The 27055-nt window shown below is 56.5% G+C and overlaps 9 protein-coding genes across 9 annotated transcripts; 3 read left to right on the top strand and 6 right to left on the bottom strand.

Annotated features, from left to right (window-relative positions):
- Window positions 1–5: 5 nt before the first annotated feature.
- On the bottom strand, window positions 6–2102 carry GMORB2_4762 (CHY zinc finger; the record flags this gene model as incomplete). Its single annotated transcript, XM_035466736.1, has 1 exon — window positions 6–2102. The coding sequence occupies one exon, from the start codon at window positions 2100–2102 to the stop codon at window positions 6–8; it is 2097 nt and encodes a 698-aa protein (XP_035318100.1).
- Window positions 2103–2753: 651 nt separating this feature from the next.
- GMORB2_4761 (T-complex protein 1 subunit epsilon) lies at window positions 2754–4551 on the bottom strand (the record flags this gene model as incomplete). The annotated part of the gene is made up of 3 exons (XM_035466735.1): window positions 2754–3212; window positions 3304–4420; window positions 4496–4551. Coding segments are annotated over 3 exons (1632 nt in total), but the record flags the coding sequence as incomplete, so codon positions are not given.
- Window positions 4552–5375: 824 nt separating this feature from the next.
- GMORB2_4760 (elongation factor 1 alpha-like protein) lies at window positions 5376–7954 on the top strand (the record flags this gene model as incomplete). The annotated part of the gene is made up of 3 exons (XM_035466734.1): window positions 5376–6435; window positions 6490–6690; window positions 6747–7954. 3 exons carry the CDS (start codon window positions 5376–5378, stop codon window positions 7952–7954), a joined length of 2469 nt encoding a protein of 822 aa, XP_035318098.1.
- Window positions 7955–9421: 1467 nt separating this feature from the next.
- Window positions 9422–11742, top strand: GMORB2_4759 (heat shock 70kDa protein 5; the record flags this gene model as incomplete). The annotated part of the gene is made up of 5 exons (XM_035466733.1): window positions 9422–9559; window positions 9667–9851; window positions 9933–10173; window positions 10248–11495; window positions 11563–11742. 5 exons carry the CDS (start codon window positions 9422–9424, stop codon window positions 11740–11742), a joined length of 1992 nt encoding a protein of 663 aa, XP_035318097.1.
- Window positions 11743–13018: 1276 nt separating this feature from the next.
- Window positions 13019–14320, top strand: GMORB2_4758 (Conserved hypothetical protein (DUF2461); the record flags this gene model as incomplete). The annotated part of the gene is made up of 2 exons (XM_035466732.1): window positions 13019–13699; window positions 13850–14320. The coding sequence occupies 2 exons, from the start codon at window positions 13019–13021 to the stop codon at window positions 14318–14320; spliced, it is 1152 nt and encodes a 383-aa protein (XP_035318096.1).
- Window positions 14321–14344: 24 nt separating this feature from the next.
- On the bottom strand, window positions 14345–16882 carry GMORB2_4757 (putative extracellular nuclease; the record flags this gene model as incomplete). The annotated part of the gene is made up of 4 exons (XM_035466731.1): window positions 14345–14371; window positions 14695–14988; window positions 15230–16065; window positions 16213–16882. The coding sequence occupies 4 exons, from the start codon at window positions 16880–16882 to the stop codon at window positions 14345–14347; spliced, it is 1827 nt and encodes a 608-aa protein (XP_035318095.1).
- Window positions 16883–18551: 1669 nt separating this feature from the next.
- Window positions 18552–19822, bottom strand: GMORB2_4756 (nicotinamide mononucleotide adenylyltransferase; the record flags this gene model as incomplete). The annotated part of the gene is made up of 5 exons (XM_035466730.1): window positions 18552–18690; window positions 18808–18878; window positions 18977–19407; window positions 19493–19558; window positions 19699–19822. The coding sequence occupies 5 exons, from the start codon at window positions 19820–19822 to the stop codon at window positions 18552–18554; spliced, it is 831 nt and encodes a 276-aa protein (XP_035318094.1).
- Window positions 19823–20990: 1168 nt separating this feature from the next.
- GMORB2_4755 (Oxidoreductase) lies at window positions 20991–22495 on the bottom strand (the record flags this gene model as incomplete). Its single annotated transcript, XM_035466729.1, is given in 4 exon segments — window positions 20991–21469; window positions 21501–21937; window positions 21951–22208; window positions 22485–22495. The coding sequence occupies 4 exon segments, from the start codon at window positions 22493–22495 to the stop codon at window positions 20991–20993; spliced, it is 1185 nt and encodes a 394-aa protein (XP_035318093.1).
- An 805-nt stretch (window positions 22496–23300) lies between these two features.
- GMORB2_4754 (uncharacterized protein) lies at window positions 23301–25070 on the bottom strand (the record flags this gene model as incomplete). Its single annotated transcript, XM_035466728.1, has 1 exon — window positions 23301–25070. One exon carries the CDS (start codon window positions 25068–25070, stop codon window positions 23301–23303), a length of 1770 nt encoding a protein of 589 aa, XP_035318092.1.
- Between the last annotated feature and the right edge of the window lie 1985 nt (window positions 25071–27055).

Here is a 27055-nt window from a genome sequence, read left to right as displayed (position 1 = left end):
CAACGTCATGCCTGACCCCCAATCCTCTTGTGCTTCCTCGGATCCTTCCTGCTCATCAGCCTCTGATCCCTGGTTCCCTTGCCGCCCTCCCAGAAGCCCCTCCCCTTCCTGCCGATGACGCTCCTTCCGCAGAACCCGCAGGCCTCCGGGCTGTACCTCTGCTCGCGGCTGCACCACCCGCAGATCATCCGCCTGGCCCAGTCGTTCTCGTGGTCCTCGGCCGCGTCGTGGCACTTGTCGCACGCGTGCACCCGACCGCAGCACGAGAAACGGAACCACCGGTACGACTTTCGGTAGTGTCCGCACGCGCCCCGGCTGGGCAGCGGCTCCCCCGCGTGGAGCCCCAGCCTCTCCCTCCCGCGCCGCGAGCCCGGCTCCGAGCCGTCCGCCGCCGGCCGGCCCGCCGTCACCACCGTGAACCGTACCTCGGGGAGCTTGAAGGTGAACTTGGCGTGGCACGCGCGGCACACGTTCGTCATGGCCTCCCCGCGCACCGACACGAGCTCCGGCCCCGCCGTCGAGCACCGCGAGCACGTCGGCACGAACGTGCTCGGCAGCAGGTCCGCCACCTTGGCCCCCGCCATGTCCACGAACCCCGCCCGCGTGGAGTTCTCGTGCACCGCCTGCGCCCGGAACCTGGCCGCCATCGGCGAGCTGCACTTCTCGCACCTCTCCCTCTTCTCCTGGCCCGGCCGCAGACCCTTGAGCTCGTTGACCGTCTTGCACCGCTCGCACCTGACCGTCAGGCCCAGCACCGACACCTCCAGCAGCTCGATGCCGTGTAGCTCCACGCGCGGGAAGCTCAGCATGGTGCCCCGCTCGGCCGCGTCTTCTGCCGCCGCCACCGGAGCGTTGCCCGGCTCTGGCTCTAGACTCACGCCGCCGTCTCCGTCCGTGTCGTCGGCATCGGAATCCGCATCGGACGAGTCTCCATCGTCTGCCGTCGTCCACTCCGGAGGGCGGGGGATGACCTGGACGCGGCCCTTGTCCTCCTCGGAGGGCTGGGCGGCAGCGGTATCGACCCGGGGTGCAGCCGCAGCCGCTCCCGCCTCTGCCCTCGCTCTGGCCTCGGCGTCAGCCTTGGCCTTGGCCATCGTCTGCGCCTTCCTGGCCATTGCATGTAGATTTTGCGTCAGGTAGTTGATGTGGCTCATCAGGGACATCTGCCGCAGCTCCGTAGATTTCTGCGTAAACATGTCCTCGACGGGCTCCGCCTCCTCGGCCACGACGTCGTTGAGCTGCAGACGAAGCTCCTGCAGCGGGTACAGCAGCGGCACGATGAGGTGGACCGTCGTGACGGACATGAGGCCCCGGGGAAGCTCCGTCCGCCGCTTCGGCTCTATCGGGAGCGTGAAGACGACCCCGTCCGCCGACCGGCGAAACATGGGCATCTTGCCCATCCGCGAATCCAGCTGGCGCACCTCTCTTGCCCGGCGCGCCTTGGCCTCGGCTATCTCGTCCCTGGTATACGACCGCTCTCGCATGAGGGGTGCGGCGGCGGCGGCAGCAGTAGCCTCTCCCGGCTGCTGCTGCGTCTGTTCCGTGACGGCAGGAGGAGCTCCTGTGGTAGACGGCCTCGTGTCTTGCTGCTGTCGTACGTGTCTCGTATCCTTGGTCCCCTGGAACCCGACCAGCTTGACCGTGTCGACCCTCTGCTCCGACAGGAATGCCTCGAGGTTCTTGTCTAGGGCCCGCGTCAGCGCCAGCAGCGTGCTGCCCCGACGCTCGTCCGCCAGCCGGTCCCACCCGCGCTCCACGTTGATGCTGAAGCCCCGCGGGATGTCCTTGTTGCGCACGCGCAGCGTCGGCCGCGTGCGCGGATACCCCTCAGGGACACGGAGGTCGCAGTCCAGAGAGGTCAGTTCGAAGGGGAAGTCTGGATCCGACGGCTTGAGCTGGAAGACGACGGATGTCGAGCCGTCCGCCGCCGTGGTGCATACGGGCGAGTAGCGTCGCCGTAGCTGGTCGAGCTGGTAGCCCCGTGGGTCGTCGCTCTGCGAGCATGGTACCGGTCTGGGGACCACCCGGGAGGCCGCCGTTTCTGTCACGGCCTGCACCCTGGAGCCGGATCCCTCGCCGTCGCCGTTTGACTGTGCGGTCATGGTGGCGTCTCGGTCCGGCCGCGGCCTTCTTTAGTCGCAGCGTGGGGTGTTGGAAGATGAAGAAGCGCTCTTCTGTTTTTTTTTCCTGCTGGCCTGTGGCTGGTTACGGTTACCGGCATCGAGCGTATTCTTGTGGCATAGCGTAGGCCATGTGCTTGCAAGCTGGGGCAAGTTCACATATACCGGCCTCCGATCCTTCTAGAGAGGAGGGAGAGAGACGTGGCAGGCGAGATGGAATGCATGTGGGTTGAATGGCCACTTTCCAACGGCTCCGCACTAACAGTCTGCCGCTGTTTTGGCAGTGTCAGACTGCTAGACTCTAGTAGAGACGGGACCCTGTAGCCCACAAATATCTGCTATAAGACTCATTCGTCGTCATAATGTGTCTTACGACCAATTCACCCTGAGAGCTTGTAAACGGAAGCTAAACGGAAGCTCTGCACTGATAGATATTTACCACCCATGTTACTACCCATGCATTATCAGCCATCACCAGAAACAATAATTCACCGTGGATTATGGATAGAGGGTGGAACAGTGGAAAAAAAAAGCTTTCTTTTTTGATGCATCAACAGCCCTATACATTTTTGCTTTTGTTTTATTTTATTTTACTTCTTGGACATTGTGCCTAGTTGGTCCCGAGGGAGACATCTAGTAGTCATTGTCCGTACCCGACACAATGACGTTATTAACCTTGAGGACCATACGGCACAGCTGCGTCGCCAGTTGGAGCTGCTGCTTCTTGCCAATGAGGGGGTCGATGACGAAGGCCTCCTTCATGTTGTTGTCTCCGCGGCCCATGCAGTCCACGCCGACCCTGCCCCGTCCCTCGGGTCCGGCCTTGGCCTGCTGGCTCTTCACCTCGGCCAGTGTCGAGATAGGGTTGAGCCCGCTGTTCTCGGCCAGCGCCATGGGAACGGCATCGAGAGCGTCCGAGAAGGCACGCATGGCGTACTGCTCAAGACCGGGCGTCTTGGCCGCCGCGTCCTCAACGGCCAGCGCGCAGGCAATCTCGGCGGAGCCACCACCGTACACCACGCGGTTGTCGCGAACCAGGTTGCGCACGACGCACAGGGCATCGTGGAGGGATCTCTTGGCCTCGTCGATGATCTGATTACTCAAAGTCAGCTTCTCTCTGTCCTCTTCTGTCTTTCATCACTCGTATCCCCAGGGGGGGCGCGGGGGCATGGGATATTCGTACCATCTTGTTGCTGCCACGGACAAAGACCGTCACAGCACGGGTGTTGGCACACTCCTCGATGACGAGCATCTTCTCCCTGGTCGTTCCGAAACTCATCTCCCTCACGACACCGGCCCTTCCGAGCTTCTTCTCGGACAGGTCCTCAAATCGGGGCACTATCCTGCCGTTGGTGGCAATGGCAATCAGCTCAATTTCAGGGCCGCCAACCCACCGCACAGCGGGGAGCTTGTTCTGAAGAAGAAGGTGGTTGGCCTCGTCGTCGAAGCCCCACTGGCAGATGGCCAGGTTGGCACCCGCGTCCTTGATCTGTTGGATCATCTCGATGAACTTCTCCTGCTCGTAGTTCTGCAGCTTCTTGAACTCTTCGACGCTGGTGATGTCAAGGTGATGCTTCGTCTTGGGCTTGGGGGGTTCGAAGGGGCAGGTCAGGATGGCAATCTTGGCGTCCCGAACCTCGGAAGGCATCTGAGGGTGGGAGAAGTCCTTGTCCACGATTACACCCTTGACGAGGAGCGTGTCCTCAAGGGCGCCACCGACCTTGCCGTCCACCTTGATGAGCTCAAAGTCGACGTCCTTGCGCTCGAGGTCGGCAACCGACAGGACGGCGTCTACGGCAATGTTGGCAAACTGGTCGTGGGCCTTGGAGACGATCTTGCTGCCAAGGCTGGTCCTGGCAACCTTGACGAGATTCTCAGTGTTATCCTTTGTAAACTCGATCACGTCCGAGATCCTGTCCAGCTCAGCACAGGCAATCTCGCAGGCCTGGTCGTAGCCGTCAGCGATTCGGATGGGGTGGATGCCCTTGTCGATGAGGTCGGCGGCTTGCTCCAGCATGGCGCCAGCGAGGACGACGACACCAGTTGTACCGTCACCAATCTCCTCGTCCTGGGACTTGGAGAGTTCCACGAGGAGTTTGGCAACATGATTGCTAATCTCCATGCGCTGCAGGATGGTGGCACCGTCGTTTGTGATCGTGATGTCGCCATCAGGAGAGATGAGGATTTTGTCGAGGCCTCGGGGGCCGAGAGACGACTTGACGAGAGTCGCAACCGTACGGGCGGCAAGGATGTGAGACTTGACAGCTTCGTTACCGAACTGGCGCTTCTTCTTTCCCTGACTGTAAAGGGACCTTGGTTAGCCATGTGTTGGTGGGGTTGGGAGGGGGGGAGATTTCGTAGAAGCAGAGACGTACTCCCTCACGACGATGAAAGGACGGCCTTGCTCATCCTTCATCATCGTCGCTGTTTCCTAAGAGTCAGTATACATTCTCGCGTGGCTCGGTGGTGATGGTAGCCCGTACCATTCTCGACATCCAGATCTGTTTTCCCCCGACATTAGCTTCAATTTCTCTTCCCCGCCATTAAGGATTGTTGTGGAAAGCTCACTCAGCGCCATGGTGGCTGTGGACGGTGCCCTTTTCGCGCTCGCCTGATAAACGCACGACTGGAGATAGCCTCTCGGGAAACGGACGAGAAGCTTCTGGCGACGTTTGAAAGGTATCGGTGCTTGGAGGTTGTTTGTAATGCGCCGTACCTGAAATTTTAGACTATTCGGTGTACTGGCACACAGGAGATGGGCGCTCCTGAATAGCAAGCTGCGGCACGCGGCGAAAGAAAAATTCCGGCGGAGTGATTGCGATAAGAGCCGATAAGCCACAGTGCCCCGCTATCAGGTCGTCATGCCAGCAGTCGCCCCTCACCAACTGACCAACTGGCAACAAACGAGCTTTGACTCAGATCTCTAATCTAGCATGGTTTGAACTCGACGGTCATAGTTCTATTTCTTTCGATTTGATTGATGGGAAATTTTGCGTTTTGATACAATCTCAGGGCTCATTTTTCATACGGTCACCTTCATCTGAAGCCCACCACGGCTACTGCAAACCCGATTGACCCACCCCGCCTTCGTACCATTCACTCATCCTCTTCAACCGCACTCAGATCAATGTTCGTATTTGTTCATAAATTCGGCTCGGCCCAGAACCAGCTCGGGACCAAACTAATCTTCATACATGTAGACACGCACATCCACCCAATAAGTGGCATTTCGATCTATCAGAGCACGGCACCACCATGCCTGTCAGTCAGTATGCTGACAGCTTCGACGATGACGGCTTCGACGACGACTATGACGACGACTACGACCATGACGACGCGACGGCCCTGAGTCCAGAGGACGAAGCTGCCATGGCCGAAGGTACTGCAAAGGTCCGCAAGGCACTCGGGAAGGCCTCATCTAAGGTGACTCTGAAGCAAATTCAAGACGCCTTGTGGAACTACTACTACGAGGTCGACAAGTCGGTTGCCTTCCTGAACAAGACGTTCATCGAACCAGCCCAGCCCAAGCCTGCCCCGAAAGTATCTGTTCCCAAGAAGACGCCTGAAGGTATGTCTCGAAACATTTCATTTTCTGCTGTAAATCGCCCTTTCCCGGGGCTATACGGAGCAGAGCCTCAGTCTTCAGCAACCGAGGACGACAGGCTACCGTCTTTCCCGGTTCTCGTCAGGCCACACATCTCGATCCAGTCGTACTTTGACGACATGCCTTGGCTGGACACGCCTCAAGATCGCCAGTCTATATTTGTGGCACCCTGGAGGCCCCGTGGAGGACTGTTGGGAGGTGGCGAAGGCGCTGGTGGTATGACCAAGCTCCAGAAGCTGGCCGCTGCCAGGAAGAAGAAGAATGAAGAGAAGAAGGGCCAGGACAAGGCCGGGATAGCTGAGAATGGCATCGAACAGCTCTCCATATCCGACTCACCGGCGAATAGTCGTGGAGAGCGCGTGCATCCGCTGGCCAAGCGACAGAGAACCTCAAAGCAATCCGAGGTTTCGTCACAGCAGCCGCTGGCATCTCAGCAGCCCATCAGCCAAGTCCACCAGGAAGTCGGCGCGTCTTCATCTACCCCACCAAGCGGAAATCCTGATGAACAGGGGCGGCAAGAAGATGAACTAGGTGTGGCAAAGGCAGCACCGTCTGCCTTTGCGCAGACCCTGTTCGGCTCTGCTCCTGTGGCGCCCAACCCTAAGAGACGCGATGTTTTCCCCATGCCATATATTTCATCACCGTCCTTTTCTGCCGAGACATTTTCTGAGCCTAGCCCCGACGACATCGTCTTTGCCGCTCAGTCCAAAGGTTCGAGTTTTGCAAGGGCAAGGTAATAGTGGGCTAATTCTAATTCTGCTCTAGCGGGCAAGAAAACTCCGGCGAGCGCTAAGGCGACAAAGAAGGATGGAAAGGGTGAAACCGGATCAGAAGCCGACAAGACCGCATCCGGGCTGTCCAATCTAAAGATCAACGACGCTCCCCCGCCTAAGAGCAAGGGGCTAGACGTGGTGAAAGAATTTGAAGCCAGCGACAGCAAGAGGAGCGCCAGCTTTGTGGTCGTCGGTACGTATCACGCCGTCCTTCGGATCTATCTGCGTTCAGAAAGCTAATGGACTCAGGCCATGTTGACGCTGGGAAGAGCACACTCATGGGTCGACTGCTGATGGAGCTCAAGTACGTTGAGCAACGGACCATCGACAGGTATCGGAGAGAAGGGGAGAAGACTGGCAAACAGTCATTTGCTCTAGCATGGGTCATGGACCAGAGGAGCGAAGAGCGAGATCGCGGTGTTACCATCGACATTGCCACAAGTTACTTCGAGACGGACCAGACAAAGTTCACCATCCTAGATGCGCCAGGACACCAAGACTTTGTCCCCAACATGATTGCAGGGGCGAGCCAGGCAGATTTTGCCATCCTGGTCATCGACGCGAATACGGGCGCCTACGAAAAGGGACTCAAGGGCCAGACTCGAGAACATGTCTTGCTCCTGCGTAGTCTAGGTGTGCAGCGTCTGGTTATTGCAGTCAACAAGCTTGACATGGTCGGCTGGTCAAAGGAGCGTTTCGACGAGATCAGCCAAGAGGTGTCCGGGTTCTTGACTGGCCTAGGCTTTCAGGAGAAGCAGGTCAAATTCATCCCCATCTCGGGACTGGAAGGCCACAACATCGTGCGGCCCATCGAGGACCCGGCAGCATCGTGGTACAAAGGAGGCACCCTTGTCGATGCTCTGGAGGCATCCGGCTCATCAGCTACCCGAGCCCTGCGAAAGCCGCTGAGGATGTCCATTTCCGAGGTCTTCCGATCACAGCAGGGCACGACAATGATCAGCGGGCGCATAGATTCGGGTTCGATGCAGCTTGGCGACGTCCTCATTGTCCAGCCCAGTGGAGAAAACGCCTACATCAAATCCATCATGGTGGACAACGAGGGGCACGACTGGGCCGTGGCCGGACAGAATGTCAGCATTGCCCTCACCAACATTGACCCGATCCACATCAAGGTCGGAGACATTCTTTGCCACCCAACGAATGCCATTGCGTGCGGCGACTCGTTCACGATGAAGGCCATGGCATTTGAGCATATACTGCCGTCACCCATCGATCTGCACAGAGGCCGGCTGCACGCACCCGGCCAAATCCTGAGCCTCCTGGCGACCCTAGATAAGGCCACAGGTGAGGTTACCAAGAAGAAACCGAGGGTAGTACAGCCCGGTGGCGTGGCACGGATCCGCATCAAGCTGGAGACCAAGGTGCCGTTGGAGGCTGGACAACGAGTGGTTATCAGGAGCAACGGGGAGACTGTTGCGGCGGGATTGCTCGAGTGATTGTGGATATGCGGTGTAATAATGCTTGGTTACTGCTGTGTACGAGCACTCTGCTAGCTAGTAGCTGCATACACGGCCCATGATATTGAAAGTACGTGTACCTACCTGCCAGTGTAGTGGCAGAGATGGCGCAAATGATCACACGTGTGAAGCTCTGTGTGTGAAACCGTAATGGCCGAAGTGGATGGGATCGATTGGCGTTCTGATGGAGTACAGCCATACGTAACGAAGGCGCTGGATGAATCCAGTAACAGTGTAGTATTAATACTATTACTACCGGTACTAAAATACTCGTCATTCGGATCACACGTTGTCGGTCCGCCGGTCTGTATTTTTAGGCTCTCCATGGCACTGTACCCCCCACCAAGATATTTCCGTCCGTTTACACTGTATTGGACACTGTATTAGTGGCACGGCATGGATATACACGGAATATTCTCGAATAGCCAAGCTTATGACATCCTCTTGGACAGCTGGCAACGAGTGTTTTGTAACTCAATCGAAGAGACCGTAAATGCTTACAGTCATCGGGTGGCGAATGGAAACATACAGATGATGGCACCGTAGTAATAGCAGTAGCATGAGAAGGTAGCAATTGGTAATTGCCGATATCAACTACTACTTGTACTCATACGGATGGTACTACAGATTACTATCGAGGACAATCGATGGGAAGTGGTCGTGGCCACTTCTCCAATTGGGGTCCCTGGGCACAGTGTCAGCCAGCCTGCTGGGGTAAGGCTACGAGGCACGCAAGAGGCAGGAAAATTGTACTATCAGGCACTACATGCATCCTACCGTAGCTATTATACATATGGTTAAGGTGTGTTATTGCGCCACTCTGGGGTACAGCGGTCGGGTGGTCAAAACACCTTTTCTTGATAGTACGAGTACATATAGTATTCGCAATTTGGCAGAGTGAGGCCTGCGAGTAGAATATCGGGAGATGCCCACAGCAGACAGAGAGGATCTTGAAGATTGGGAGAAAGAAAACAAAGGCACAGTGCGACGAGGCTGGGACTCAGAGCTTCCTTCGACTCACTCACAGCAGGCAACGGCCCCCGCCAAGTGGGTCAGGTTCCAGGGGACCAACAGGCGCAGCCCTGGCGGCAAGGGCAGGTGCAATCTGGCCTTTTTGTGCAATCTGGACACTTTGACGTCTTTGGGGAGGGGGACACCAAGAGGCAAGATGCGCCGCTGTGATAAATAAGCCATTTCCAGCCAGACCAACCCAAACTTGTCAACTTCACCCCCCTCCATCTCTCTCATCCCAAGATACCCCCTCCCAAAAAATACAACTTCCGTTCTATCACGTTCGGTAGAGGGCCGCAAGCTTGAGGACTGGTTCAACCTCGCTGTGCGCTCATCTATACTGTCTTTTTTCTTCTTTTCTTCTCGATTGCTGCCACTTGAAGCCTCCGTACATCTTGTCACATTTGCTCACCAACCCCCCACAACCTGCCCGCCATGGCTCGCTCAACGAGGAGCTCCATGGCCCTCGGCCTGGGACTCCTTTGCTGGATTGCCCTTCTCTTCTCTCCGCTGGCCATGGTCCAGCCCGCCGCCGCCCAGGATTCGGACGACATCGGCACCGTTATCGGCATTGTAAGTCACTGCTGCTGCTGCTGCTGCTGCTGCTGCCGCCGCCCGCCCTGTCCCTTTCCAATGTCTGTGTGTGCCCTTGGCTAACCAACTGCCTTCCCTCCAAACAGGATCTTGGTACCACCTACAGCTGTGTTGGTGTGATGCAAAAGGGTAAGGTCGAGATTGTTGTCAACGACCAGGGTAACCGAATTACTCCTTCCTACGTCGCCTTCACCGACGAGGAGCGTCTCGTCGGCGACTCTGCCAAGAACCAGGCCGCTTCCAACCCCGCCAACACCGTCTACGATGTCAAGTAAGCTTCTTCACCCGTACAGAGGAGGAACGACGGTTGAATGTGTAGTCTCTGGAATCGTCGCTAACATGGACCCCACAGGCGTATGATCGGCCGCAAGTTCAATGACAAGGACGTCCAGGCCGACATGAAGCACTTTTCCTACGGTGTCGTCAACAAGGATGGCAAGCCCGTTGTCCAGGTCGAGGTCGACGGCAAGAAGAAGCAGTTTACCCCCGAGGAGATCTCTGCCATGATTCTTGGCAAGATGAAGGAGGTGGCCGAGTCCTACCTGGGCAAGAAGGTCACCCACGCCGTTGTCACCGTTCCCGCCTACTTCAACGTAAGTCTTGCTTCGATTCCAGCTTGGCGTGACATATGCATCTCCAATGCAACAGCTGCTAATATCCTCTGCAGGACAACCAGCGCCAGGCCACCAAGGACGCCGGTACCATTGCCGGTCTCAACGTCCTCCGTATCGTCAACGAGCCCACCGCCGCCGCTATCGCCTACGGTCTTGACAAGACCGATGTTGAGCGCCAGATCATTGTCTACGACCTGGGTGGTGGTACCTTCGATGTCTCCCTCCTCTCCATTGACCAGGGCACCTTCGAGGTCATGTCTACCGCTGGTGACACCCACCTGGGTGGTGAGGACTTTGACCAGAGGATCATCAACCACCTCGCCAAGGCCTACAACAAGAAGAACAGCGTCGACATCACCAAGGACCCCAAGGCCATGGGTAAGCTCAAGCGCGAGGCCGAGAAGGCCAAGCGTACTCTGTCTTCGCAGATGAGCACCCGCATCGAGATCGAGGCCTTCTTCGAGGGGAACGACTTCTCCGAGACCCTGACCCGCGCCAAGTTCGAGGAGCTCAACATCGACCTCTTCAAGAAGACCCTCAAGCCTGTTGAGCAGGTTCTCAAGGACGCTGGCATCAAGAAGAGCGAGGTCGACGACATCGTCCTCGTCGGCGGTTCCACCCGTATCCCCAAGGTCCAGGCCCTCATTGAGGAGTACTTTGGTGGGAAGAAGGCTTCCAAGGGCATCAACCCTGACGAGGCCGTCGCTTTCGGTGCTGCCGTTCAGGCCGGTATCCTTTCCGGCGAGGAAGGCACTGAGGAGCTCGTCCTCATGGACGTCAACCCCCTGACTCTGGGTATCGAGACTACCGGTGGTGTCATGACCAAGCTGATCCCCCGTAACACTCCCATCCCTACCCGCAAGAGCCAGATCTTCTCCACCGCGGCCGACAACCAGCCCGTCGTCCTGATCCAGGTCTACGAGGGTGAGCGTTCCATGACCAAGGACAACAACATCCTCGGCAAGTTTGAGCTCACCGGCATCCCCCCCGCTCCCCGTGGTGTTCCCCAGATCGAGGTCTCCTTCGAGCTCGATGCCAACGGTATTCTCAAGGTCGGCGCCCACGACAAGGGCACCGGCAAGCAGGAGTCCATCACCATCACCAACGACAAGGGCCGCCTCACTCCCGAGGAGATTGAGCGCATGGTGGCCGAAGCTGAGAAGTACGCCGAGGAGGACAAGGCCACCCGTGAGCGCATCGAGTCGCGCAACAGTCTTGAGAACTACGCCTTCAGCCTGAAGAACCAGGTCAACGACGACGACGGTCTTGGTGGCAAGATCTCTGACGAGGACAAGGAGACGGTAAGTTGAAATACCCATCATCATTCGACGTCGATCCGATGCAAGATTCTAACTCTATTCTTCCCAGATCCTCGATGCCGTCAAGGAGACCACCGAGTGGCTTGAGGAGAACAGCGCCGAGGCTACCTCGGAGGACTTTGAGGAGCAGAAGGAGAAGCTGTCCAACGTTGCCTACCCCATTACCTCGAAGATGTACCAGGGCGGTGAGCCCGGTTCCGACAGCGGCGACTTCCACGACGAGCTGTAAATGGGTCGTTGAGCGGTATTAGACTTGTGTAATTTTTATGGGTTCAGAAAGGAAAAACAAAGAAACATACAACTTTCGGAAAGAAACAAATGGTGTTACTGGGCAGGCTATAGGGCGTCTATGATGACCATGGTTTTGAAGCCTACGCAAGGGCACTACCAATGATGGTGCAGAGTACTCGTAGGAAGAATAATCAATGTAATTTTGCATTCTCAAACTGAGGTCCTAGAGATTGTGTATTGCTACTCATAGGTCGTGACGTGAACGGCTCATTCATTGTAAGGCTCACTCATTGTAAGGCTCACTGTGGTGCTACTCTGGTGGTAGCGGTAGTGGCTGTGAACCATCCAGGCGTTTTTATATATAGTACGGGTATTGTCCGTGACTCACTCGGCTCATCCATCCCTCGCGCACCTTCATTTGTAAATCCTTGTTGTGATATATCATGAGTAGTAAGATGTGCATCTTTGCTTAAACTTGCAACAACAGGTTTCAAGAACCACCTTCATTACTCGTCAGAGGTTTCCCACTCCTCCCCAACATCGCCCTGAGCCGCCTTTACTTGCCAGCTCGGCATCTTCGAGTCTTTTCTATGCTTCACCAAGAAGTATTCTCTCTAAAGACCTAATAGGTCTTGCATTTTATTATCGGCCATGTTGCATTTCTTTTCCTCCTCTGCAGTCTGCTCCTCTCGCGATCTATTTCCGGGCACACCACTGTTAATCTTACGAGTTGGCAAAAAGAAAACATCAACTCACCTCGCTCCTCGCTACAGCCCCCCAGACAGATCAACATCTAACAACATTCTTGGCGAGGATAACTGAGCCATCATCTCTTCATCACCGTCTCTCTGCCATCGCACGAGATCAGACCATAGCGAAGGTGAAGAGAAAAAAAAAACCTTAGCAGGGAACACCAACCAGCTGAGCTTCTTGCACAAGCTAGACCTCCTCTCCGAGGGAATAGCAGACAAAGTTCCCTAGCAGGCGACACGCATCAGGGGTCGGGTCAATTAAAATACAGGATGCAGGGTAGGGTCAGTTTGTATGACGTGTATTAAATAGTCTCACGTGACAGCGCGTGTCATGTTGTCTGTGGGGAGACGCGAAGAAAAAGATTCGAAGGGCGTTGAACGGAGGGGTCCGATGACGTTACCGTTCAATCTCCATGCTGCTTGGCACTCTTTCAATTGATGATATCGTCGAATCTCGGGTATCCAGGTCAATACTCCTCTAGTTGCCATCCTCACTTGCCTGCATCATACTTCCTCCGCACCATGACAGCATCTCGAAAGCGCTCCACCCCCGGTGATCCCGTAGCAGCGGCAGCGCCTAGTCGACGGCGATCTGGGCGCATATCCACGACGTCCAAGGTGAGTAGATACTTCGAGGCGTCTGATCCCGAAGAGCCGGCACCAAAGAAGACGAAGAGAGGTGGACGCTCCTCAAGGAAGGTCCAGGAGGAGATTGGGACACCAGAGGACGAGCATCGCGAGGAGCAGGACGGCAACGAGGAGGATGACGAGGAGGAGGTGGATGAAGACGCGCCCATGAAGACGATCATCATCCCTCTCGTGAAGTTGCGAGACACGGGCGGTGTAGAGTATACGGACGACCGGATACACGACAACACCCTCCTCTTTCTACGCGACCTCAAGGCCAACAATGACAGGGAATGGCTTAAATGTATCATCTTTCCTCTCTCCCTCTCTCCCTCTCCCCCCCCCCCCTTTCTCTCTCTCCTTGTGTGCGACGAAATGACTAACGAAGGGGGAGAAAAAAAAACAGCTCATGATGAAGAGTATAGAAGGGCACTCAAGGATTGGGAATCCTTTGTCGAGGTCACCACTCAGACGGTGATTGACGTGGACGAGACGGTCCCCGAGTTGCCGGTCAAGGACGTAATCTTTCGTATCCATCGGGATATACGCTTCAGTAAAAATCCAACACCTTACAAGGTAATGATTCTTTTTCTTTCTTTCTTTCTTTTTTTTCTTTCCGTCCTCCCCTTTCTTTTTTCCTTTTTTACTTCCTCTCCTCCCTTTTCAAACGGTCTTACCCAATCTCTCTCCCTCTCTTCGATGATGAACTGACAGGGGGGAATATAGCCACACTTTTCAGCCGCCTGGTCCCGAACAGGCCGCAAAGGCCCCTACGCATGCTACTATATCCACTGCGAACCCGGCGGCTCGACTTTCATCGCCGGGGGGCTGTGGTGTCCCGAGAGGGAGCACCTGGTCCGTCTGCGCGAGCACGTGGACCGGCACCCCAGACGGTGGCGACGGGCCCTGTCCCACCCGGATTTCCGCCGCGTCTTCTTCCCCCATCTTCCCGTCGGCGACGACGAAGACGACGGCCGTGCGCTGGTTGACGGCCTCGTCGAGAAGAACAAGGGGCATTGCCTCAAGAAGGCCCCGAAGGGCTACGATCCTGTTCATAGGGACATCAAGCTCCTCCGGCTCAAGAGCTTCTTCGTGGAGACGCCGGTGGATGAGTCCGTCTTGTGCCGAGATGATGCGCAGAGTAAGATTGCGGATATCGTGAGGGGGCTTTTCCCGTTTGTGAGTGTACTGAAATAAGGAGAGAGAGAGAGAGAGAGAAGACTAATGTGGAATTTGCAGGTGACTTTTCTGAATAAAATCGTTATGCCGGATCCTGGTATGGAAGATGATGGCGATACGGATGAGGAGATTGTTGAAGATGAATGAAGATGTAATCTGTTCAAGGGGAGGGGGCTCTTTTTTTTTTTGAGCCACTGTACACACACACGCACGCACACACACACACACATATATATATATATACGTATACAACAACAACAACAACAACAACAACAACAATAATAATAATAATGATAATAGTAATCATAAGGTAAATTTATATACCAGGCATCATGGCATACACAAGACTAGCAGACGTCAATCCTGGCAACACTAGGATCATGGTCGCTGACCTGATCATCATAGTTCTGCCAGGTATTGAGATGGAGGTGCTCGTACAGCGGACGTGACGCCTCCTCGCCGGCCAGAGCAGGACTGACGTACATGTGATCGAGAGCCTGGCTGTTCATGTCGAAGAGGTAGGTGTAGCGCTCGGTGGGCGGCATGTCCGTCACGTCGTCGAGGTCCAGGAGGCCCGAGACGTTGCGGAAGACGTGCAGGGGCTGGACCTGGGCGAACTCGTTGAAGTCGCCGGCTGCGATGATGGCGGCGGAGGGGTCCTTTTCGAGGATCTGGGCGATGAAGGTCTATTTTTACATATATCTCAATGTCAACGTCTTTCTTTTCTCTTCTTTTTTTTTCTTCTCTTTTCTTCTCTCTTCTAATTCTTTTCGTCTTCTCTCTTTCGTTCTTCATTCAATGATGCGAGAAGTAAAGCAGACAAATAAATAAATAAGAGAACTGTGAGAAGGATAAGAGGATATATGTGTGTGTATGTGTGTGTATATGAGAGAGAGAGAGAGAGAGAGAGAGAGAGTGGAGACGTACAGCTGTAATCTCAGCCTGATTCTGACGAATATCGACACCTTGGTTGACGGGAGGGCGGGCATCGCCGTGGATGGAAGTCGAGCCACCTTTGCTGCCAAAGTGGACGTTGACGGTGAAGAAGGGCTTCGACGCGCCGTCCGTCCCTCCGTCGACGGCCCTCCACTGGGCAGCGAGGGGCTTTCGGCTGTCGTCCCACGCGGCGTTGGAGGGGTCGATGCGGCCGGGGTTGAAGCTGAGGACGGGGCCGTCGAGGACCTCGTTGCCGTCGAGCGCGCCGCCGAGGTTGGGCCCGTACAGCTCCACGACGTCCGGGCGGTAGAGGTACGCGACGCGGATGTTGCCTCCCGGGACGCCGCCGTCGGTCTTGTCGAGGGGGGGGATCTCGACGGAGTCGTAGACGACGCCGCCGTCCGAGGCGGCCGCGATGGCGGAGACGAGGGCGGCGAGGGTGGCGTTGCCGTCGGTGACGCCGTCGTCCGTCTCGCCCGAGTTGTCGAGTATCTCCTGGAGGAAGATGATGTCCGGGGAGAGCATCTCGTCGACGATCTGCGAGGCGATGCTGGGCAGGAGGGCCGAGTCCGGCGCCAGGTTGCGCGCGTTGTAGTTGGACACGGTGATGCCGCCGCACGACCGGGTGCTCTCGAAGCCGGCGGCCGGGTGGGAGCTCGTCGCGTTCCTGATCGGGGACAGGGCCGTCCGCGGGAGGATGCGGTAGAAGCCGTAGGCGTACGTCACCACGCCCGTCACGTCGCCGAGGTAGTCGCCCATCCTGGTGTCGTCCGGGTTGGAGGAGCCGTCGAGCGGTGTTCCGACCACGATGGTCTCGGGGTTGGCATCTGACACCGATTTGGTTTTACGTTTAGCCTAGGAGCCCATCTGATTCCATCTCTCTCTCTCTCTTTACCTCGGACGAATTTCTCTTTTTCTTATTCTTTTCCTCCCCCCCTCCAACAAGAGCATGTATGCATGTGTAGTGTACTCACCCCCTTCGAGCATGGTCACGCCCCCGTGGGCATTGAGGCCGGTGACCTTCCAGTCGCCGCGGATCCAGACGTCGCCGTACTGATCGGGTCTGCTGACCTGGTAGGCGTCCCTGACGGTGACGAGCTCGCCGACGAGGCTCTCCCAGAAGTCCATGCCGTACCTGGCCGGGTCGAGCACCGGGTTGACCTCGGAGATGAGGTTGACGGCGTTGGGCAGGCCGAAGACGCCGCCCTCGTCGAGTCGGGAGAAGCTCTCGGTGGGGGGCGGCGCGGTGTCGACGCCGACGACGAGCGGCACCACCTCGCTGCCCGAGGAGGCGACGACGACGTTGGCGGGGGACCCCAGCTCGGTGAGGTAGACGTAGCCGTCGCCGCTCCTGTACTCGTCCACGGTGCCGTCGAGGGTGATGACGTCCCCGACGGCGACCTGGCCGGCCACCCTGGACCCGTAGACGAACAGGCCCTCCGAGGTGGCCGGGTCGTTGTCCGGCTCCGTGGACCGCAGGAAGAGGCCGCTCTTGTTGATGGCCGTCACCAGGCCGCGCACACCCGTGACATTCTGGTCCCTCAGCGGCGAGAGGAACGTGTTTCCGTTGATCTCGGCAATGGACACTGCAGAAGCGGCAGAAGCGGCAGTGACCAGAATCGCAGAAGACACCTTGTTCGTCATGTTGCTCGTCTGTCACCTTTTCTCTCTCTCTTTTTCTTTCTCTCCCTTTTTCTCTGAGAACGAACTCCGAGAGAGAGAAAGCAGAGACGCAAAGACAGAGTAGGACGGACCTAGCTTCAGAGAAGTAGTAGGTAGAGGGGGGGGACGAGAGACACCCGCCCTCTTCAGATAAGACGACTTGCACACTCCAGCGGGACCTGTCAAATTCCCGCTGATTCAAGCAAAGATATCGATCTTGGACCCTTCCTCCTCCCTCCCCCCCCCCGGCTTCTAGCACCACGTCTATCTCGACCGATTGACCAGTAGGAAGGTGAGCGGGCGGCCAAGGCGCGCCAACGAGCAAGGGGAAGACGGACCACCATGCCGGATTCTGCAGGTGGTCGACACCTTTATTGAGCGGGGAAGAGCAAAAGAGCACGCTGCCGTATCGCGACTCCCAATTGGGTAGATGCGATACGAGAATCAATGCCTCGGCTTATCATTACAGGCTGATAATATGTTGAGCCAAGTTGGGAGAAGTAACGATCTGGAGAAGGCATCTGAGAATTTGGGTGAGAGAGAGGGAGAGAGAGAGGGCGAGAGAGAGTAATAGGAGAGAGACCGGAACAGAGTTGTCTGCTGATCTTGTTTTTCTCATCTTATTTGCTTTGCTGCTTGAGTCGGCGGTGCAGGGTAGACGGATATGGGAAGGCAACCGTTTTCTTTACTGGTATCAGCTCACCGATCGTTTCCTTCTTCTTGCCTGACATCATACGTAGAATCGAGCTGGATAAGTCATCCTCACGGTCAGAGGTCGAATAGATGCGACGAACTTTTTTTTTTTTTTTGGAAGAATTCCTCCGAGACTCAGCCATTCATTCTTCTCACGACCCAACTTGTTCGACGTGTAGAATTTTTTCTTCTTTTTTTGAAAAAAAAAATAAAAAAAAGATTTCTCCGACACTCGACCTTCCTTCTCGACCAGCTCACCCAAGCTACTGGATAACACCCTGTGCACCGTTCCAGGCGCGCGCACGCGTATACAGCGATCTAGCATCTCTTTCCCGTCTCGGGTGGAAGACAGCTATCCGAGAGGAACGAGAAAGCTTCATCTTTTTTTTTTCTCTTGGACTGTTATGAAGAGCAGGATATCCTGTAATGTGTATCTTGTATGCGTACCATGGGAGGGTCTCTTGTGTTCATCTAATAATCACACGTTCCTCCTCCCCAGGACTGAAGGGACCTCTGTCTCTCTTCTCCGAGACAAGCCTCGGCATGTGTATGTGCGGAAGAAGAAAGAAACCTAAAAAAAAAAAAAAGAAAAGAAGAAAGGAAGAAGAAAAAAGACAAAAGGTGAAGGAAGTTTCCCGGGGATTCCGCTTGTGATGAAAAAAAAGATGACGTCCTGTGGACGGAATCATGGGACATGTCCAAGTCGTGTGATGCAGAAGAGAAGCCGTCTAGCCGTCGTCGGATCCGTCGGTCGAGTCATTCTGGATGTGTCGTCCTCTGTACCCCCTTTTCTTGCGACAGGTTGCCTCTTGTATATGAGAAGAGTTTCGTGCTGGGGGTTGGGTGGACGACGGGTATCGTCTGTCGTCGTCGTTGTCGAGATGTTTTCTTCTTCTTTTTTCCCCTCTCCTGAGAGAAAAGAGGTGGGATGTACGTCGTGGAAGGGACGCTCCATGTTTCAGCCCGTGCTGGACGTAGATGTCTGAGGCGCGGTCACAGTATCCTTCTCCTTGCCCTTGGACGTGTCGTCGTTGGTCTGGTTGAGGTCTCGGTAGAGGTTGTGCTCATAGATGTAGCTGATGACATCATCGGGGATGCTATGCAGATCTGTCAGCCATGCTTTCCTCTCTTTCCTCTCTCTCTTCTCTTCTCTCCTTCTTCCTTCCAGATCAGGTCAGGTCGAGAGGGAGGGGGGGAGGGGAGGAGAGACATACAGGTAGTCGACGCTCATGTCGCGCTTGAGCAGAAGTCGGACCTTTGTGCTGCTCACGTCATTGGATACGACCTGGATGGAACGGGTTAGTCTCCCGTCACTCTGCACGGTAGGGAGAGACATGCGGGGGGGGGGAGGGGGTCGTATGCGGTACGTGCCTGACGTATGACGTGGATATTACTCTCCCACTGCTTCAGGCTGGCCAGGGCCGAATCCAGGGCGGTTCCCGAGCGCTCGAGGACGAAGACGCCATAGTCGCCGAGGATGTGGTCGACGTCCCGAGGGTCCCAGACCTCGGGGGTGCTGAGGGTCTGGATCAGGTCTGCGCCGGCGAGCAGGACGATCTTGGCCCGCCTGCGCGTGCCGTCGGTGCACTCGACGCCGCCCATGACGTGGTTGATCTCGTAGTTGAAGTGGTCGAGGACGCGGGCGGTGGGGATGTAGGTCGGGGACTCGCCCTCCCAGGGGTCGACCATGAGCCACTTGGACGCATTCTCGGTCGCCAGGTCGCACATGCGGATGCGGTCGCGGGCGGGCGCGAGGCCCCTCTTCTTGTAGGCGTCGGATACGACGGAGAGGTAACCTCCGATGACGTCGAAGCCTGTGTCTGGTCAGAATTCGTCGGCCATGCCGATCCCTCCTCCCCTCTCTCTTCTCTTCTCTTCTTCTTCCGGGGAGAGACGTACCTTCGTTGCGTGCGTGGTCCCTCGCCATGGGAAACATGCGCAGATGGAGAAATGTTATGGGAGAGACTGACGACGACGGCGACGGCAATGATTAGAAACACTCTGTGACCAACGTGGCAGGTATCGGATACATCTAGGGAGAGAGAGAGAGAGAGAGAGGGGGGGGGGGGGGGGGGGGGGGGGGGGGGGGGGGGGAGAGATCATACAAGAGCCGCAAGCGACGAGCACGAGCGGTACGCGATTGGGGTCGCAGGTTCGCTTGAGCCGGTGGGCGGGGAAGGAGTACCCCTCCGGTGTCATTCTCTTGACGGTGTCGAAGTCGTAGGCCATGATGGGCGACCGTGTCTCTGTCCGGTCCTGATCGTCTCTCGACTCCCCCGACAACAGGTGCTGATCTGCTGTCGACGGGGATGGAGGGAAGTGAAAGGGGAAGTAGCTGGGGAGGAGAGGCAGGGAAGAGATGAGCGGAATAGGATGAGCTGAAGAAGAAGGAAAGAAAGGCTAAATGGGGTGGCGCAGACGGTTGACGGCGAAAAATGAAGGATGGTGTTGCAATAAATGTGGGCTTCGGCGACGGTTCGGAGAAAGTGGCGGGGGAGGGGGGGGAAGAGAGGGTCAAGAGGGAGATGAGGAGATGAGATGTATTACGGAGCGGGGGAGAGGGAGGAGAGAGAGAACGAGAGAGAGAGAGAGAGAGAGAGTGTGTGTGTGTGTGTGTGTGAGGATGGGACAATTGCATCCGAGAAAATAAGGAGCTTCACGACTTTTACATTGTATCCAACCAAGCTAGATAATCTGTTTTCTGCTCAGACAGGGAAGAGCAATTATTCGTGTGTGTGTGTATGTATGTGTATGTGCAGATGTTGGAGATGTCATCATGGTCCTAGGCAAAGACGTAGTCCCCAGGCAAACTACGATTTTTTTCATCTCACTCTTCGATACTCGTACTTCTGGATCAAAAAAAAAAAAAATTTATATAAAAAAAATAAAAAAGGGAAAAAGGGCTCCTCCCTCCCTCACTTCCCTTCGTCCATCTTGTTTCATCCCGTTGCATGTACATGACATGTACGCGTCAGAGCCAAGAGAGAGAGAAAAATTCGAAAGAGAGTAGCCCCGGAGTCGGCCGTCTGTCGGACAAGTGGAAAGATTCAGGTCCCGCCCATGGGCATAATCGCTCATCCCTTTCCCCCGCGCCGTCGACACTCTCTTATTCTTTCAAACCTTTTTTATTTTTTATTTTTTTTATTTTATTTTAATTTTTTTAGGGGGGAGGGGGGAGACAAAATCCGTTCCAATGCGGGGAAGTTGACAGCACACACTGACTCGTTTATATATCGCCATGGTGGACATTCATTGTAATTCTTCAGTCTCTTTGTTGCAATCTCTCTCTCTCTCTCTCTCTCTCTCTCTCTCTCTCAGTATTTCAACCATGGAATTCAGTGTATTCAGAAGCGGATAGTTTCAAATAGGTTTTTTTTTTTTAAAAAAAAAATTGATTTCAATATCCAAAATCCTCCCATACCACCTCCTCCCCCTCCAGCCAACTCGTCAACTGCCCCGTCATCCTCGGCGCTGCGCAGAGGTAAAGCTTGGCATCTCGATCCTTGAATTCGACCAGATCACCAGCCCCGATACGTCTCGTCTTCACCCCAGCCACTCCCAATGTCTCCAACAGCCCCTTGGACTTGACATCTTTATCCTCCTCCTCCTCATCCTTCTTCTTCTCCCTCTCCCTCTCCCCCTCCCCCGCCTTCTCCCCCTCCCCCTCCGTCTCCGTCTCCGTCTCCGTCTCCGTCTCCGTCTCCCCCTCCCCCGCCTTCTCCTCTGCAGTCGCTATCCCCGTGACGAACAGTGTCGTCACCGCTGCCAACCCCGCTATCCTCCCAAACGAGTCCGTAGCAAAGTCCAGGTCCTGCGCCCGTAGACTCCACAGCAGCCGGAATGAGGACGGCCGTGTGCCGTCGAGGAACCCTCCTCCTGCCTGAGCGAGGACGGGCGTCACCCCCACCCCCGCCGCGGCGAACACCTCCCTCCCCCTCGGTCCCGCTCAGAGACGAGACGATCCCCCCGAACCCCCGAACCCCATGACCGGTACGTCCAGCGGCGTGCCGTCGAGGGGATACGCCCGCAGGAGGCCCGTCGTCCGACCGCTTCTGCGCGCCGTAATCTCCAGACAGCGACGGCGACGACGGCTGCCGGTCCCCTCCGGAAGGCGGAACGGGGGGGGGGGGGGCGGATACGGCAAACGTCCGGACGGAGTCGTCGTTTAGGCTCTGCGGATCGCCGTCTCGCATGTGAGCGTACCCGCCGTCCAACCTCGCCGAGAAATCGAGCGTGACGTGCTGTCCTGCCGCCCACCTGCACGGCTGCGAGAGCGTGAACGAGAACCGGCTGATGGTCGGCGTGATGTGCTCCCTGCCCACCAGCCTGGCCGTGACCGCTTGCCTGTCCGCCGTACCTGCTGCCGTCGCCGCCGCCTAGAAAGGCACCCGACACGGGGTCCAGCCCGCCGACAAGGCTTTCCATGACCAGCACGTCCCCACCGCCGCCCAGCGCTCGGGCGAAGCCCCTCCGCCCACCACCCCAGACCGAGGTCCACAGTCTGCCGTCGTCGTCGGCGGTGCCGACGGCCGCCGGGGGCGAGTTCGCCAGGCGGGGCGCGTAGCGGGACGGTAGGCCCCGGAATGCCGGGTTGGTGTCGTGGTGGACCCGGAGTCTGGTCTGGGCGGCCAGCTCGCCTCGGTGGTATGGTTCGATTCTAGACGCCATGTTGGCGTCGCAGTCTACTTGCGCGGTGTCTCGTGTAAGTGCGTGTACGTGTGTGCGTGCGTGCGTGCTTGTGTGTGCGTGTGTACGTGTACCCACGACATCAGGAGTAAAGAAGAAAGAAGAAAAGAAAAAAAGACGAAGAATCGTCGGCAGAGGATCAAAGCAGACATACGGTTCTTTATAAGAGCTATTCGGGAAATTCTTAGAAATATGTCTTCTCAACCGTGGAACCATGGTTGACAAATCCCCCCCCCCCCCAGAACGAAAAGGGCGTACATGTCATAATCCCAACACACAGGACGTAACCTGGTTATCAGTATTACTCCGTACAACAATGCACTCACCTAAACATATGGCAAAGAAGGTTATACGGTTTAGTCAGGAGACAGAACCGGCAGGTCATTTGTCATGTATCTGTTTACTTGGACCGAGACGCTAGAATGAAAGTAAATGTCACGACGTCAAGACGCAAAAAGTATTTGAAAAAGGTCGAGGGAAAGAAAGAGCAGTAAAAGGATGAGAGTAGTATGAGAATAATAATAAAAAGGGGACTCTAGTTGGTATGCGAGTATAACCGTGTCGGGTATGTGATTCATAAGAAAGAAAAAAAAGAAGAAAAAAACAACGGCGAGGAAAGTCTTCCAACCCAGCATGCTCATGTAAGAAGAAATACCAATAAAAATAGACCTAGCTAACATCCTCCACGTAAAAAAAAAAAAAAAAAGACACAATGCTGGAAAATGAGTAGATACAGAAATAAAAATATATGGTCAAAAATGAGTGTGTATAACTTGTATGGGTGAGTATACAAGATTCAAGAGAAGAGACGACCTGTCGTCTTCATCCCTCATGACGATGAAGGAAAAGTGTGGTGTGTGGCTGACAAAAAATTGAAAAATAAATACAGGGGGAATCTCAGGAAAATCACGGGCTGAGGGGGTGGATCAGGTCGGACATTGGGAGACTTCTTTTTCCCAAAAGAAGAAGTCTAGTTTTTTTCGGAAGAAAAACTTTCAAGAGGAAAAAAAGAAAAAAAAAATCACCAATACCTTTGCCCGGCATTCCTCTCCACATCATATCCGTAACTCTGACCCTGACCCTGACCCTGACCCTGACCCGGATACGGCTGAGGAGTTCCGCCCCTCATGCTCTGCGACGTCGAGGGGCGGTCGTAGATGTCTGGTCCGCGCGGCGGCATGGGAGCCGTCATGTTCCTCTGGGGAGCGGGCGGACCGTACGGTCCCCGGTTAGGGATCGGGCCCGTCGCGCTCCGGCCCGGTTGCAGGGGGGGCATCATGCCGCGGTAGGAGCCGGCGGGGCTCGCGCGTCCGTCCGAGGCGGCGGCGGCGACGCCGCCGTAGGCGTTGTAGTACGGCTGCGGCTGCGGCTGCGGCGGGCGCGGCTGGTACATGATGTTTGCCGACGGGGCCGGGCTGGCGACCCTGCTGGGGTCCATCGGGCCGCCGTCGGCGCCGTAGCCGTAGCCGTAGCCGCCGCGCGACGATGACCCGTTGGACATGTTGGACCTGTGGCCCATGACGGCCGGGCCGTTGCCCGACGACCTCTGGGAGGCCGGGGTTCCGGGACCGCGGCCGTAGTCTGCGGCGGCGGCGGCGGCGATGACGGGGAGGCTCGGGACCGGCGAGGGCGGTCGGCCGGTGCCCATCTCGGCGGCGGAGCTGAGCAGCGACGTGTCGGCGTCGTAGGCGCGCGCCGAGGCGGCCGAGGCCATGGTCCCGGTACGCGACGGCGGCGGCTTCCTCACGCTGCCGTTGAGGGAACCCATCTCGATGCCTCCGGGGCTCGTGGGCCTCGAGGTGTAGGCCGGCAGCGTCAGGCCCGTGTTGGTGCGGCCGAGCATGGGCATCTCCGGGAGCGAGTCGCCCTTCTCGTCCGGCCTGGCCATCACGGCCGAGGGCGGAGGGCCGGGCGCGATGTTGGGCAGCGTCGGGAGCGTGGCCTGCCTCTGGAAGTCGGGGGCATCGAGGCCGTTCTTCCTGGCGGCCTTGATGCCGGCCTTGATCTGCTTCTGCTCACCCTTGGCCAGGGCGACGTTGACCTTTTCGGTCACGATCCTCTTGAGGGCTTCGTTGATCTTGCGCTCGCAGTAGCCGGTGAGGCCGCCGTCGGCGCGGGGGATCCAGTGCCAGAGGAAGGTGATGTAGCAGAGCACGGCGGCGAGCAGGAAGAGGAGGGAGAAGATCCAGACGATCAGGGTGAAGGCCATGGAACCGAGCACGAGCGACTGCTGGTAGTCCTCCTTGGCGAGGGCGCCGATCTTCTCGAAGAAGGTGGACAGGGAGCCCTCCACGCTCGACTCGTTGACGGCCAGCCTGCTCTCGTAGAGGGACTTGAAGGTGAAGGCGTTGATGACCTGGCGGGGCCCGGAGCAGATGAGGACGCGGATCCAGGACTGGAGGCTGAAGTAGGTGAACAGGGCCACGTACTGGCCACCCTTCTTGCCCTTTGTCAGCTCGGCGAAGACGAGGAACCTCCGGTAGCCCTGGCCGCGGCCGACGCGGGCCGACTCCCAACGGACGGCGAGGGAGTCGAGGTAGCACTCGGCGACGTTGCGGCGCTTCATGACGCGGACGGCGCGGACGGCCTCGTAGCCGAGGTTGAGAAAGGAGAGGATGATGCAGCCCGAGAAGATCCACTTGGAGACCTTGAGGGGGATCCCGGGCTCGATGTTGGAGGACCACTTGTCGAAGATGAGCAGGTTGACGGCGGTGAAGCTGTCCAGGGCGTAGACGGCGACCGAGAGGATGAGCATGGCCCACAACCAGGCGTAGGCGAAGCCGGGGCCCATACCGGCGGCCTTGAAATCGGACAGGGTGATGTAGTCCCATTTCAAGTCGTTGAACTCGGTCTTTTTCTGGCGGCGGCTAAGGAGACCCATCTTGACGACCGAGTCTGAGCTTCTCTGAGTCGAGGTTCGTTATATGCTACTCTTCTTTCTTTTTTCTTTTTTTTTAAAAAAAAAAAAACAATGTACACGGAGAAGGAGAGAGGGAGAGAGAGGGAGAGAGAGAGGGAGGGAGGGAGGGAGAGACGATTCGATCCGTCGGGTGATGATTAGTCGTGGTGATTCGGACCAGCCGTGAGCATCAGTCGTCCCCTCGCCTGCGAAGGTTCGACAATGCTTTGGTGGAGAGACGGGATGAGAGCGCCTCTCTGTGCTGGATAGTAAAGACTACACTGGTATGAGGTATCGAGTCTAACAGGTTTTGCGTGTCGTAGTCAAGCAGGAAGGAAGAAGAAGAGATGTCGCGTGTGCATACGGCTACAAGTCTCTGCCCATGCCGATATGATTGGAAACCCCCCCCCCCCTCTGAGATGGGCGGGCAGGCCTTGCTCGGTATGTCTGCCGCCGTGGCAGTAAAACGACGGCGAGACCTGTATGTTTATCCGTACGCTCGATATCGCTGGATCCAGCCGGGAACAGAGCCAAGCAGAGCGGATCAGGTGGCTTCCGCGCGCACAGGATTGTGCATGTGGGTTATGTCGGTGGCTGGTGGGTGTATTGGCTGTTCTGGGTTGTGGAAGCAAGCGATGCGAGGATTGTATCAGATGTGTCGGAAAAGGCGCTATGGTAGACGGTAGAGTGCAGGGTGTTGACGGTCAAGAAAAAGTGAGCGTGACTCGAAGAGTAAGAGAGAAGATGGTCTGAGTGAGCGAATGAGCCGCTGTGGCTGGGATGACGATGTGAGATGGAATAATAATAATGATAATGATAAAAAAACCACAGTTATGAATATGAACGGCGGAAAATTGAACAAGAGAGCAGACAAAAAGGGAAAAAATGATGTGATTTGGAAGGGAAGAGAAAAGAGAGGTTGAAAGGGTTCGAGGCCTCTATGAGAGGAATGGAGGGGAAGGGAGAGAGAGAGAGAGAGAGAGAGGTGGAGGAGGGTGGCATAAGATGAGTGGATTCGAGACAAAGGCCCCAAGGCCCCCCAAGGGACAGGGGACAGGGGACAGGGGGACAGGGGATAAGGAGGACAAGGGACCGAGAGGCACAGAAGGATGATTGGAAGAGACAGGCGGCGGCAAGGCGAACCAAGATTTGGTCGGGTCCAGGCTGCAGGGTACCGGACCCGTACATGTACGGGGTTCGGGCAGGCAGGTACCTACGGATAGGGGAGTCCCAGTGAGGTTCCAGTGGAGTTCCGGGGGGGGGTGGGCGGTGCACGTACATGCCACACTGCATGCTCGCGCGTGCATTGTACGGTGGTGGCCTACAGGATGGATGGACCTCAGGTAGCAGTCATCCGTACGGATTGACTACAGGCCAAACCATGAATCATATCACAGCGTTATGAGCGGGACCCAAGCATCGAGAGGTCCTGACCCTATCAGGGATAGTGGCAGTGGGCCTTGCAGAGACAGTGACGGGAACCCCACCAAAGGCAGCGCGCGGGTGTTACGTCTGGGCTCTCTGCTCGTAGCTCATGTTCAGCGCACCTCGTGGCCTGTAGCTGCCGTCGCTGCTGCCGTCGCCGCTGCCGTCGCTGCTGTTGCCGTTGCCATTGCCGTTGCCGTTGTTGTCGTCGCTGATGTATCGCAGCTTCTCGAGCGTTGGCAGGCTTCCTTGCCCTTGGGGTGACCCTGATAGGCAGGGCCTGTCCGAGGTGTTGTACAACACTCGTAGTGTCGGTATCGTATTGCTCGTACCGTATCACGTCTTTCGCCTGTCCGTATCAATCGTGATCGAATCCGTACTGCAAGAGGGTACTGCAAGAAGGTACTGCAAGAGGGTACTGCAAGAGGGTACTGCAAGAAGGTACTGCAAGA

This window comes from Geosmithia morbida (genome assembly GCF_012550715.1).
Source record: "Geosmithia morbida isolate 1262 chromosome Unknown scaffold_24, whole genome shotgun sequence".
Classification (NCBI taxonomy): Eukaryota; Fungi; Ascomycota; class Sordariomycetes; order Hypocreales; family Bionectriaceae; genus Geosmithia; species Geosmithia morbida.
Note: the sequence above shows the minus strand (reverse complement) of the source record. Positions and strands in the feature narration are given on the sequence as shown.